The sequence below is a fragment of the Phalacrocorax carbo genome, chromosome 2 (genome assembly GCF_963921805.1).
Source record: "Phalacrocorax carbo chromosome 2, bPhaCar2.1, whole genome shotgun sequence".
NCBI lineage: Eukaryota > Metazoa > Chordata > Aves > Suliformes > Phalacrocoracidae > Phalacrocorax > Phalacrocorax carbo.
In genome coordinates this window covers 166,105,720-166,118,876 of record NC_087514.1, presented here as the reverse complement: position 1 = coordinate 166,118,876, position 13,157 = coordinate 166,105,720, and the positions used below count along the sequence as shown (strand labels likewise).

The window sequence follows — 13,157 nt, the reverse complement described above, 5'->3', positions numbered from 1 at the left end:
CTGCTGGGTAGTATCAGATAGTGCAATAAGAGCTGATGCTTTAAATAAAGGACAGGTGGCGTGTTACACGAGGGATTGCGTCCACGCTGCCTAGCTGGGGGTGGCTGTTAGCGTCAGTATTGCCCTTCTGTTTCAGAGGTTTGCTGACTTGACTCTTGGGCTCTGTCCCCGATCCATCACTTTTAAATTCTTTAATTAAAAAGATTAAAGAGAGAAGAAGCAGCAGGTGGAGAATCCTCGTTTATGTGATTGGGAGTGTGTCGCTGCTGCTTTGCGCTCTGTTCAGATGAATCCCCATAGTCCAAAATGAACCCATTCTCCAAATGTTGCCTTTAATAAGTCATCTCTTGGCAGCCTGGTCACCTCCAGGTCAGGCGTTGTACAAAATCCAACTCAAATCCTTTCTAGAAGAACATGGCTTAACGGCCAAGGTTGGGTTAGGCTGCTCCCAGTGCGCTTGTCCCCTCGCAGACTGCTGTGGAGCAAAACAAAGGTCAGCCAGTTTGATACTAGCACTAATTTTCCCCTCCGGTACAGGCTGACCATGGGAATTTCTCTTGCAGCTACAGGGCTCCTGGGAGGAGTGGTGCAGCCCAGCTCTCCGGTGGGCGGCGGAGACGGCATGGACAATGACCAGGTTCAGCTGCAAAAGCAAGAGAAGATCTCCCAGGAAGAAGCAAAAGAGCTTAAACAGGTATAAGTTGAGATAACTTTGATAATAGTTGTTTCACTCCCTCTTCTTCCTTAATAACATGCATTTTCCTCATCAGAAACATGGTCATCGTCCTTATCAAAATATTCCTCTCCCTAAATTAAAATGGGCATATTTTAAAAACTAGTTAATCAAACCTGTGATTAAAATACACTGATAACTTTGGATTTGTTTTTAACTATTTTGAACAAATCAGGGATTATCAGCAAAATCTATTAAGTGATAGGATTATAACAAGGAAAATCCTTAACTCCTTTTCTAACAACAGAAGAAACTGTTTTTTCTGAAGATGAAGCTTAACAATTAAATAATCTCCAGCTTTCTTGTGTTTTCCCTATGCTATCTTACTCTTTTTAGTAAGGACTAGCAGTTCTATTTCAGAAACATCCACAAAACTGAACAAAATGTTTTATAAACACACAGAAAGACCTTGTAGTTGGGAAATAAGTATGCAGTCCAGCGAATTAATAAAGGGGAAATAAGTTGGAGATTTTACTAGGAAAAAATATTTATTTAAAGTAATCCAGCCTGATACTGTTCCTCTAAATGGCTTTTTAAGGAATTTCTCTCACAGCTGATGTTCAGACCTTCTAGTGAAGAATTCCTAATCCCTCCTTGTAGTATTTGGTTGATCTGAAACCGTGAACTAACTGGAAGGGCAACGGAGTATGGTTTTAGTGGGTTTTCCATTAAAATAGGTTTACTGGTGATGATCACAGCCACACCAGAAAATGTGGTTGAAGATTAAACTTCATTCTTGATATATTTTTTTATTCCCCTCTAGTATCTTATTCTCTTTAGTATTCCATCTGTAGGCTGGTGAAAGCGTCATGTGAATTTTCTGCTAATTCTACTGCCTCTTAGCCAAACCTGCAGTTTTCTGGCCCCGTTCTTTTATTTTACAGTTGAGAATTAGCATTCAGCAGCCTCAGTTAGCTGGAGTGCATTTGAGAGTCACCAGCTCTTAGCAGTGACTTGAGGGGCTAAAAATGACAACTTCTTGCAAGAAAAAAACCCAACATTCTATGTATTAAAATTAACCGAAAGACAGTGGGGTGAGAGTTTAACCTTTGCAGAAGGTTAATTTCAGAAATTGCTGAAATTCTCTGTGCTGGATGGTGAACTAGAAGCAGTGTTAGATCGCTGGTGTTATTTAAAAGAAAACACTTTCAAGATTAACTAGAACTCAGAAGATAATTCTTGTATTTATTTATACCACATCAAGCCAGAATTTTTAAGCCAGTTAATGGGCCTGGGTTGAGCTGGTGGGTGGGGAGGGGGCCTGAATGCCATGAATTGGCCTGATTTTTTCCCCAATAATTGCTCAGCACCTGTTCGCCGAGAGTCAGGCCTCTTTAATCATCCTTCCAGTCATTAATAATTTTAAGGTACATGCCACAATTCCTATAAAATTCCTCTTCCTTCTCCTTTACTAAGAATCACCAGGTAAATACACAGTTTTAGACTAAAAATTGCTTCTGTAACCAAAATATAGTCAAGATCTTTTGACTGAAATATCTTATTTGAGCTTTTTCAAAAACAGAATGGACTGTCCACCATTGAATCGTTCTCCCTTTTCTCATCTTTTAAAGAGCTTATCTTCATGATATATCATTTTATTAAAAAAAAAAAAGGCATTTTCTGAAGTGGTGTTGACTCTCTGGAAGATTTTAGGGGAGACTTCTCAGTTGTAGTTGTACAGATAGCAGCAATCTCTCATTCATGCATGTGTACACTTTGTACAGCTTTTATGTATTCAGAAGGGCGAGTTGTTCCTTAAATGTCGCTTTTCAGCACTGCAATCCTGATTTGTAGCCAGGCCAAAAAAAGCTAAATTCAGTATGAAGGTTTGTTGGTCATGGACGACGATTGAAGGCGCGTTTTGCTGCGCCTTTCAAAAAAGGGTCTCTTGAGAACTGCTTCCCCAGGGCCAGTTCTTGACAGTTGAACACCAACCTTTGTTGGCTATGACTGGAGAAGCGGAGGAAACACAGGGCGGGGAGTTCGGCATCTTCCAACGCGTCTTGCGAATTGGGAATGAAGCCTCTTGTCTTGCATAGACTGGTGTCTCTCTCCAGCTGCTCCGAGAGTTGTCCAAGCACTGCTTTTTCTCATCGCTCTGAAGCGTAAAACAGAGTGAAATAGCTCAGGATCTTTCGGTTCTGTTAGGAGAGAACGTGGTGAGGTTTAGAGGGGAAGTGTGAAGGTGTGGAAGTGAAGGAAGGCATGTTTGAAGGGGGCAGTTCCTACCGGTAAAAGCAGATTTAAAAGGTTTGGAGGTTGGGGATTTATTCTGACGGGGCTCAAGGGCAGCATTGCGGTAAATGCCATACAAAGCCTTGCAAGTATTGAACCCCCGGAAGCACCGAGGTGAAAATCTTGCAGCTACATCTGAGCAGGACGTCTAATGCTTATCCAAGGTATGTCAAGCCTTTATCTAAGGTTATATTTGCCATATTCAGTCATTTTATAATTGAGAAGTGGGTTAAGTCCATGAATAGAAAGCGGGGCAGGGAACCAGGAGCTTTGTCTCATTTCCAGCTGCGTGACCTTAAGCAGTCAGTTGTGAGCTAGGTTGTAGGGTGCTCCTCGCTGAGGTGGAGCCTGCTGCCTTCTCCTTTTTTCTCCAGAGGTGTCTCCTCAATGAGCAGCAGGCATAGTCCGTGTTTTAGCCTGCAGCAAGGGCTGGTCTTTCACTGATGCAGTTGCTCCCAGAGCTTCTTTGCACCGCTTCCGTTCGGTGTCCACTTTGGGAGTGAGCAGGGTGATGGTTAATCACATTTGCAAAGCACTTAGAGGGTAAAGGGGGAAAACAGTTACAAGTGTAAAGCATTAACATGCACTAAAGACAATGATACTCATGGCATCAGACTTCCATGAATGAATTAAAGGTGTTTGAGGTTCTTATGTTGAGAACTGCAGCATTTTTCTGAGCATTTTCCTCTCTTGAGGATTATGATCTTTAATCTGTAAAGCAAGCACTTGTTTTTTTTAAAAAACAAGATCACGAAGCCCAGAAGAGCTGGGTTCTGGCCCCCTCCTTACTTGTGATGTGGGTAAGTCCAGCAGAACTTTTGAAGTCGGAGAAGTAAGAGGAATTTCTGGTGAACAAATAGTTGTTGCTCTTCCTCTCTCCTCAAAAGCAAGTTACTTGCAGTGATAACAATAGATGTTTTGCAACAGGAATTGTTGAATGATACCAAATTCCTTCCATTAGAGCTGGAAACCCTGAGCGTCTGCAGTTGTGATTGGGTGCCTGAGCAAAGGACCTCCCCAGGACTTCATGAAGGGACGTTTATATTAAATAACGCAAGAGCTTGTGGCAATGTGAGCTGTGTTCCTTAGCTGTGCTATCGTGATGGAGAAAAGCCTACGAAGTTCCTCTGGCTGAGCTCTGCTCGCTGTGGCTGACATAGTGGCCCCAGCTGTGGGAGGGGATATGATAACATTACCTTAAGGGCTGTGGTCGAGGGGGGAGAATTCACTGAATTGGAATTTCTTTTGCCAAACCAGTGCTTTCTAATTTCCAAAACCGTTCCAGCCAAAGACATGTTGCCCTGATATTTCCCGTCTGCAGATTGCGTATGCCGTGAGGACAGAGGTAGTATTAAAGAAGTTAGTTCTGTAACATCTGGGAAAAAAACACACATCCTGGTGTATATCTCCGTGATGTTTTCTTCCTCGATGTCTTCTCGAGTCTTGGAGGCTCCGTTTCAGTCCTTTACTACTTTCAGAGTCTCTTCAGTGTTTATTTACCCTTTTATCATGCCCTCGTCTCAGGAAATCACAACCTTTAGGTCAGAGAAAAAGCGTTTTGTTGAGGGACCGTCCATTCCAAGTGCTAAATACCAAGTTTGCTCATGGGATGGCCTTGTTCCATGGCCTATAGCGATGAACAGAAAACAGATATTAACAGACGTGTGTAATGACCGTGCCCCGGATTTATCTTTTGGAAGGCACAATAAGGGGAGGGAGCTGAGGTCCTCACAACTAATGCTTTGTGTTTGCTGGAGTGTAACTTTAGTATTTAATGGTACAAAAATAAAAGGTGGTAGTTAAGCCTGTGGAGGTGCTTGAGTATTTTTTTATCATGTTAGTGGCACCATGAGTGCTTAGTACTCCCTGAGAAAGTAAATAACACCAGTCCAAGAAGAAATAATGGGACAAATCAGCCACTACGAATAAGATAGTGAATGGTGACCCTTCCGTACTGTCTGAATAGCCACTGGCTCAAAAATGCAGATGCTTTAGAATTTGTCTGCTTTTGTGTGCCTCAGACACGAGGGACCTGCTGTCCTGTCAAACTTGCCCGTTCCAGTCTGTTCTGTGCTCAGAAGCCTTGTGCCACAAGAGGCAGCCTGATCTCCTCGAGCAGGCAGAAGCGCTTTTGCTAGTGGCTGGTGTAGAGCTTGGGTGTTTGTACGCCAAACACAACTCTGGATCAAGCAGAAAGAACATCAGTGCTTTGCAAAGCTATGGGCAAGCGCTGATAGCGACAATCCCAAACAGGGAGCATGTTAAAGCAACACAAATCCATAGATTTTTGTCTCACGAGGCATTGACAAATGTCCTCTAATCATGTTGCAGTGGTTTAAGGTGTTTCTGCTCTCTACCGTCTCCCTGCCCATTTCCAGGCGCAGCAGGAGAGGATGTAGACAGGCCTCTTTAATATTTTTGATGCAAAATCACTCAGCTTAATCCCTATTTAATCCCTATTGTGGGTTTGAGTTTATAATGGGACTATGAATTGGAATATTTTTGGTGTTGTCCCCTCTTCTTCCTCACCTGCAAGACATTCAGCGCAGAGGCGAAGCACTGTATGAACTCACGTTAAGTTATCGCTGTCAAAGCCTCTGTGCGCGCCCTAGTTCAGAGTCCTGCGAATGATGGTTCTTTGTCTCCTAATAACAGGTGAATCTGGCTGGGGAAGCCACGTTCAGGAGCCATTTCTGGTCGTGCGTGCTCTGCTTTAGCACTCAGAGCTCAGTGCGCAGGGATAACGGAGCAGATCTCAGGGAGGATTTCAGGGAGTTCAAGCTACAGCTGGCAATACTTCCTGCACAGCGACACTTTCTGTATCTTATTTTTAGTGCTGGATACTCAGTGTATCGAGATGGTCGGTTATCTTTCACAAGCTTTAGCTAAATTGCATTACTATGATGGCATCTCAGGACCCAAACTATAAGATCTTTAGGTTACACCGTCTGTACGGTGCCTGACGCTTGGCGTTCAGATCTTCAGGTGGTGTGGCAAAATGATAAAGTACTAGGGCTTAGAGCAGGTCCGTGGGCTCTCGTCATTCCATTTGTGTCTGTTGTGACTGTCTCCAGCTAAGCTGGATGCTCGGCTCTCACGTGAGACACAGCAGAGAGGAGTGGGCAGTGCTTGGACTCCTCCTTACACAGGTACATAAAATAGAGCAGATGAATCGTGACCTAAACTGCGCTGCGCAGTCTGTACAAGAACTATACAAATCTCTACAAGAGCTTGGGGTACAGATCTTGAACAGATTCCTCTTCTCCCAGCAAGACTGAAGTCTGCTGTAGTTGAACACTTGACACAGGGCGGATTTGGAGAACAAATTTCCTTCCTTGTTTTTTAACAGCAGGAACTCTGTGCGTGGGAATATTAGGTAACTTGCCTGAAGTTGCACAGAAAATCTGTGGCAGAGCCACGAGGACAAATCAGACTTTCCAAATTATATGTGGCATAAATCTGAGGCTGTCTCAATGTGAGATTGACCGCATTGGCCTGAGGAAATGCGCCTTTAAAACGCGTCTTTGATGGGCCAGTACCTGCTGTTTGGCTTTGTGTAACGGATAGAGTTTCATGTCTTGGTTCACCATCCAAATTACGTGCTGGCACAGAAGGCACTGCTGCTCTGAGCAGCTGACAGAACTGGAGCGGTGATAACTAGACATCTTGCCATCATTTTGCTTTGCAAAAATAGTGACCAGCTTTGGCCAGACTTCAGCTACCAGTAACTCTTTCCAGCGAGCTCTGTGGGCTGTGCTGGAAAAGCATCTTAATGATTTCAGGTCCCATTGGATCGAGCAGCAGCACTCGGCTTGAATGGTTGAAGATGCTGACAGACAAAGGGTTAAAGGATTTATTACCAGAATCTCTTAGGCAAAGAGAACAGATGAAAGTGAGCCGCTTGCCTCTTATTTTTATGTGTGAGGAACCACATCGTCACTGCTTGCTGCGTTTCAAGGCAGAGCCTAATTGGCAGGTGAACTGAGCAGAGCCCTGTAGCCGGATGAGTTTCCATTTTTACTGCTTTCGTATTTTAAAAGCTTTTCTGTTCTCAACAGTTGTGTCGCTTTCTGTATTTTAAATGTTAAGTATGCTCTAATGAATGCGAAGCCTATCAAAAGGAATCTGGTTGGAAACTGAAAATAAACCATTTTTCATCGCAAACCTGGGCCATTTTTGGGCACGATTTTGATTTACAAATAAATTGGGTGCCCCTTGGAGAGGTGGGGAGGGAGGAGTGTCCCTGCTTCCTTTCTGCATCCTCTCGTGCCCGCCCCTGCTGTGCTGCGTAGCTCTCTGGGAGGCTTGCGCTGCACGTCACCACGTTTACCTTACACGCTCGCCTCAATAGATTTCGCAAACGGAGACGTGCTGGGTGAGGACGGGGCTCAGAGAGCCGGCCTTACCACACTGCTAAGGGCGCGTGGTGATAAACCTCTAAAAGCGTGTGCCTTGCTGCTGCAGAAGGTGGAGGCGTTGAATGGCCAGAGGGACCGTCGTGTGCCAGGCCACGGTCTAGAAAGTGTCGGCAGCTGCTGCTTTTGTTCTGCTGTGCTGGAAAACAAATTTTGGGATGCTCTTGGAGAAAAGTTTTTTAGTAAACTTGCTGAAAGAATGTCAGTGTGGACCATCTTTAAATCACCTGCAAATGATGAAGCGCGTGTCTTTCACTGGCATCCTTTAGGATATGCTGAAAGAGTGAGGTCTTTCCTCTCTTAAACTAGTAAAAAGAATTAAGTTTATTGGCGTGGAGGCTGAAACCTGTGATCTTCTCTCAGTTGAGTGTTGAAGCTGGCTCTGTTCTTAGTTGGATGGAGTGAAACAGAAGACCTTCAGAGGTCTTTTTCAATCTTAATTATACTGTGACTTTATGAATGGTAGGAGTCATTTCATGTAGCACTGGCTACTTTAGGTATTTACATGTATGTCTGTATATATAAAATATATGCAGCAGAAGCTCAGAGGAAGGGCTGCGGGACAGCTGCCTCTGAACTTCCCATTTCCAAGTAGTAAAGTTACTTCCTCAGGAGAGGTGAGACCTTATTTCAGACCCATGTCCTGAATCACACACATGAGAGATCCGATCGTGTCATTTTTTTTTTGGTGCGTAGCCGACGCACGCCTACTGCCTCCGGTTTGGGGAGTTCAGCCGCATTTTTCTGTTACAGTGAAAGAACCTGAAGTGTTTCATTTGGGATAAAAACAGAGGGGGTTTAGCTTGTAGTTTTGGTAAGAACAGAAGAAGGTAGATTAAGCTTGATCCATGGTTTGTTTTGTATTTTCGCTTTGGCAGCCAAATTGCAAAACCAGTTATTCACACAGCTGTATTTCTAGCTGCCTGTGATTTATGGAAAGAGCTGAGAGATATTTTATGAGATAAATCTCACTACTGTGGCTGACGTCCAGCTTTAGTCAAAGCATTTTGCCTGCGTATAATTCCCCTGCCATTCCAGCTACATCTGATATTCCTTGCTGCTTTTCTCAAACCAGTAACTCGCAGCGCTGCAGACGATGGGACTGCTGTGGAATCCAGCCCCACGTGTGGGTAAAGGGGCTGCTGATGTTTCACAGCAGCTTTCTGGGGGCTGATTGTTTATATTCTAAAAGGAAAACAAGCAGAGTTTGCCAGTTGTTATGAAAAAATAGACATGTAGAGAGTACAATTCTTTTCCCCTATTTTACCAAAAGCCACAGATTACAGATTTATTTTGTTAGAAGGGCTGCAGTTCGGGCAGCTTTACCTGGATGCACTATAGCAGTTGATGTTGTAGGATAGCGCTGGGATAATTTGCTTTCATGGAGACTCTTATTGCAGTTGATTGGATAAACTGCTCTTATTAAGCAGGTAGTGTGAGGATATCCTCACGGACCCATCCACGGGTGCCTAAGGGAGCAGGTCGTGTAGGCTTCCAGATCTCCCTCTGACACACCCGAGGGGAGGCAGCTGAGGCTTCCCTGTCAGGCAGGTGCTTTCAGTTCATGCAGCCAGGCTTATTAAGGGAATAGCCACAAGAGGGAAGAAAAGGCAACGATACTAACTCGTGCCTTGGGCTGCTGCTGAAAGGAGCCAGTGTTACAGGGTAAAGGAATTAAGACACATTTTTCTTGTGTTGTTTGGATCCCTGCTTTTGGACTTGGTTGTGTGAACTGATGAAAATGAGAGTCGAGTAGGCCCCATAAATCAGTGTATGGTAGCGTTAGGGATGTCTCCTAACCTAAAGAATGTATCAGCCTGGTTTCTCCTTCCACTTTAGAGGCTTCTGCCCTGTTTGGGCCAGTATCTATAGGCTTTTTCAGACAACAGGGTCTCCGCGCAATCTTGGAGTGGCTCAGGTTGTTTGCATACAGTCCCATGTACGAATGGTAATTCGCAAAGCGTAGCGTTAGCTGGTTGATGCGTAATGCAATGCTTGCAGCCCGGAATAGAGCCGTAGCCAGTGCATCTGTTGTTTCTCATCTTGGGTACAGCCTGGGCCTCTTGGCCGCCTTGATGTCTGTTCATACCACACCACCTTCCAGTCCCTTGAACATTATTTGTTCGGGTTGCCCAAGTCTCACTTTTTTCCCCTTCTGCTCCATCCAGTGACACTTTTTTCTTCAGTGGATTGTAGTAAAATAGTGTTTTCTGTCCTTTGCCCTGGTCCCTGCCTAACCTCGCCTTCAGCCACGAGATGCCCTGCTGGCTTCGCGCCAGCCGTGCTCTCCGTCTGCGTCGGCTCTCACCGTGCGCAGCATCTCAGGACAAGCTTCTGCTCTAAGATGCAGACGTACCAAGGAGATGATAACAGAGCCAGCAAAAAGCTGATGTTTACGCTGATTTTTACTTCTAATTTCTCTCCTTCCCCCCCCGCAATATAACCCTAACAGTTCAGATTTGATTTTTCTGGTCTTGGGTTCATTATTTAGTTCATCTCGATTCAGTTTATAGGAGGAAGACCTCTGTCTTTTCACCAGCACGCTTCAGGGCAGACTCCAACAGGTTATTTGGTCACTTAAAGCAATAAAATAACTAATTGCCATGGGTCTATTATGTTTCTCCAAGAACCGGCTGGTCGATCGCTGAAAGCTCTGAGTCTTTTCTTCTGACAGATACTAAAGAAACTGAAGGGCCTTGCCTTGGAGACAGAAGCCGAGCTGGAGAGACAGGACGAAGCTCTCGATTCCATCACTACCTCCGTAGACCGTGCGACGCTGAATATTGACAAGCAGAACCGCAGGATAAAGAGGCTGACGTAGCGCCCCAGGAGCCGGCAGCGGCGGTGTCGTGAGGAAGAGGAGGATCGGGGAACTGCGCTTTTGAAGACTTTCTTTAATACACTTTGATTGCATGGGAGGCGTTTGCGATATTGTCTGGAATACGATGCTGCTGTTGTTAAGTTCCTGAGGGTTTTGAAAATGTTTCCAGACTTGGATGATGCTTGAAGGCTGTTTTAGGGTTAAAAAGGCCAAGACTTTTAATTGCGGTGGAACAGTGATAGTGGATTCTTTACTGCAGAAAATCTGTAAATAGGAAGGGATGTGATATAATCTGAATCAACTTTTATGTGCTTTTTTTTTTTATGTTGCTGCTTTTGAAAGTTTGGGGTTTGGTTTTTATTTTTTACTGCAATGAAGAAGTGAAGGAGAAATGAACTGCATATGAGACTACTTTAGATGATTACAGCCTATTAATTCTCTTTCAAGGTCTTTCTTTAAAAGAGTTAATAGCTGAACTAAGGGCCAGATGTCCAACTGCAAGTCATTGAGGCTATTTTTTTTGTGTAAGTTAATGCTGAGGTGAGCAAATGATGGTGATAAAACCTTGTGTTCCCTGAGCAAATAGTTTTAATAGGTTTCAATCATGCTTTTAATGTACCCAGAAATTTTGTAAGAGCGGTGAAGACTTCGTGGCCACAGCTGCCTGTTCCCACGTCCTGGGAAATCAAAGGACGGTTAGTTAATGTGCATGTATCGGTAGAGGCATCTACTTATTGAGCAGATTTTTTCCTTTTTGCCATTTGATAAATGTTTTGCTTCCTTAAGTCACTTATAAAAAGTGTCAAAGTTAAATACATGCTTCTGCTTTCCAGAAAGGGACCGCTGGTCTTCGATGATCATCTACACGTTTTTGTGAGTTTTATTTTTCCCTGTTAAACTGCACCCATAGCGAAGGAATTGATTTTGGAGTGATTTTTGGATTTCTTCAGTTCTTGGGCTTCACTGTTTGTATCCCTCACTTGCACGCGGTGGTTTTATGTTTTCGGTGATAGTCTGACGCGGGCTGCAGCGTCCTCAGAGCACCGTGAGCGCAGCATTCGCTTAGTGCGGTCCCTAAGTACCGTGTTAGACCTGGGCTGCCACGTCTCTGATGGACGTGAGCGGAGGGCCTCTCGCCCCTTTGCTTCTCCGTCCTTCATTTCCCAGGGATTTCCCTGCCATTCGTCTCCGACCCTCTAAATGGGAACTTCAGGAGCTGGGTGGAGCATCACGTGGGTTTTGTGCAGGCTCCCATGCCTGTGGTCGGAGCTGTAGGCATCTGTGTAACGTCTGATAGTCGTGGCACATCCCTCTAGCTTGTGGCTTTTATTTATTTGCACTAACTGCTGGTGAAGCATTTCAAGACTTCAGCAGACCTGTATTTCTAAAAGAAAAGGGAATACTGTCAGCTGTTGTCCAAGAGGTTTTGCCGAGTTCACAGTTGGCCCCATCGGGACGACAGGACGGTGGAGACCTTCTCCCTCCTAACTTTCTTGATACGATATAGGAGAGATTCCAGGTAACCCATGTATCCGTTGCCTGTGGCGGAGAACTCGCATCTCATCAATTGCTATAGTTCACCAGCTATTTTAGTTCAAAGTAGCTGTCTTGTTGTTTTTTTTTTAAGTGTTTTTATATTAAAAAATTCTTGTATTGCTTTCAAATACAACCCTTTTGGTGCAATATTTTCGACTAGTGAAGCTTTGAACTGTTTATTCTACTGAGAGCTGATGTGAAATTTTCCCGTTTCGGAGTAATTCAGCCTACCTTTTAAAGAAAGGTACAGTAAATCACGTAGAGTATGTTGTTTTCAACATCTTACTCTACCTTGTTTTGTATTACTTCATATTCGTTTGTTAGTGTTGGAGTAAAGCGTACTTCTGCACCGTGAGTTCCTCATGGACGGTCCAAGTTGTTACTGGCATGCACTTTACCTACTTGCTGAATATGGTGATTATATACACATACACTATGTACTGTGAAATAAAACGTTGTCTGGGGATCGCTTGTTTGTTTCCGATACCCAAATCAGTGGTGTTTTACTGTAAAAAGAAGGTCTGTTTACACAACTAATCATTTCATGAATTTAAAAGTACACTTTGCACAAAATGTGTGTTAACTGAACCTGGTGCTGACTGGGAACAAATCTCTACTCTGAATTAGTCGGAGCCAGGATTGCCAAAAGTAAACGCTAATTACACATCGTTTAGTTTAGCATTCTTTGTGCCATACTTCTTATTCTTGTGGTTTTTTAGCACCAGCTGTCGCATCTGGTTCAGTGTTTTGTGGTTTGTGTTAGTCCAACGTGTCGAGACTAAAGCAAAAAAAAAAAAGGTAATATTGTCTGTAAGAAGCGACCCGTTCTAGAGCTGTGCGTTAGCTAAATTTCATGTGCCCGCAGGACTTTCAAGCTGTAATTTCTTCATATTAAATATCTTGGAATAGTGATCTTCTCTCTTGTATTCACTTGGCCGAGAAGTTGCAGTAAAAAATAACTCTACCCGCTCCCTTGTCATACTGTGGAACAGAATTTAATGTAGTATTTCTTGTAGGGGTGGGGTTTGAAGATAGGCTTTTTTTATTATTATTATTAAAAAAGGGAAAATATTAACTGGTGGAGTATCATCAATGGGAAAGTCAGCTACCCCCAGCTGGACGTGGAGGGGGTGAACACCAGCAGAGCGTCCGCGGCGGCTGGCACTCTGTCCTGGGAGCCGCTCCAGCTCTTCGAGAGCAGGCTGAGAACTGCTTGGACGTGTCACGGTTTGAACAGCCGCTTGCTCCCCGAGTATAAATATTTTACTCTGATCAAGATTTCTCTTTTCATGTAACAATACAGCTTCTGTTACTGCCAGGAGTGCTCAGAGCCTCCTAAGTTCCCTCCTGCCTTAACCCCAAGCGCCACTGGTTTCCAAATAACGTTGTTCCACGGGGGAAGATGCAGCAGGTAACT

The 13,157-nt window shown here is 44.1% G+C and overlaps 1 protein-coding gene across 5 annotated transcripts in view; it reads left to right on the top strand.

The window, feature by feature from the left end:
• The window catches only part of SNAP47 (synaptosome associated protein 47), a 30,653-nt gene extending 18,001 nt beyond the window's left edge, over positions 1 to 12,652 (top strand). For 4 of the 5 annotated variants that reach the window (XM_064445185.1, XM_064445183.1, XM_064445187.1 and 1 more), the window contains exons 4-5: positions 564 to 694; positions 10,058 to 12,652. In XM_064445185.1, coding sequence (XP_064301255.1) covers positions 564 to 694; positions 10,058 to 10,204 — 278 coding nt within the window. In that variant the 3' untranslated portion in view covers positions 10,205 to 12,652. Of the gene's footprint in view, positions 1 to 563; positions 695 to 3,929; positions 4,777 to 10,057 lie in introns of those variants that run through there. The other variant, XM_064445188.1, reaches the window with a different exon arrangement.
• The last annotated feature ends 505 nt before the right edge of the window (positions 12,653 to 13,157 follow it).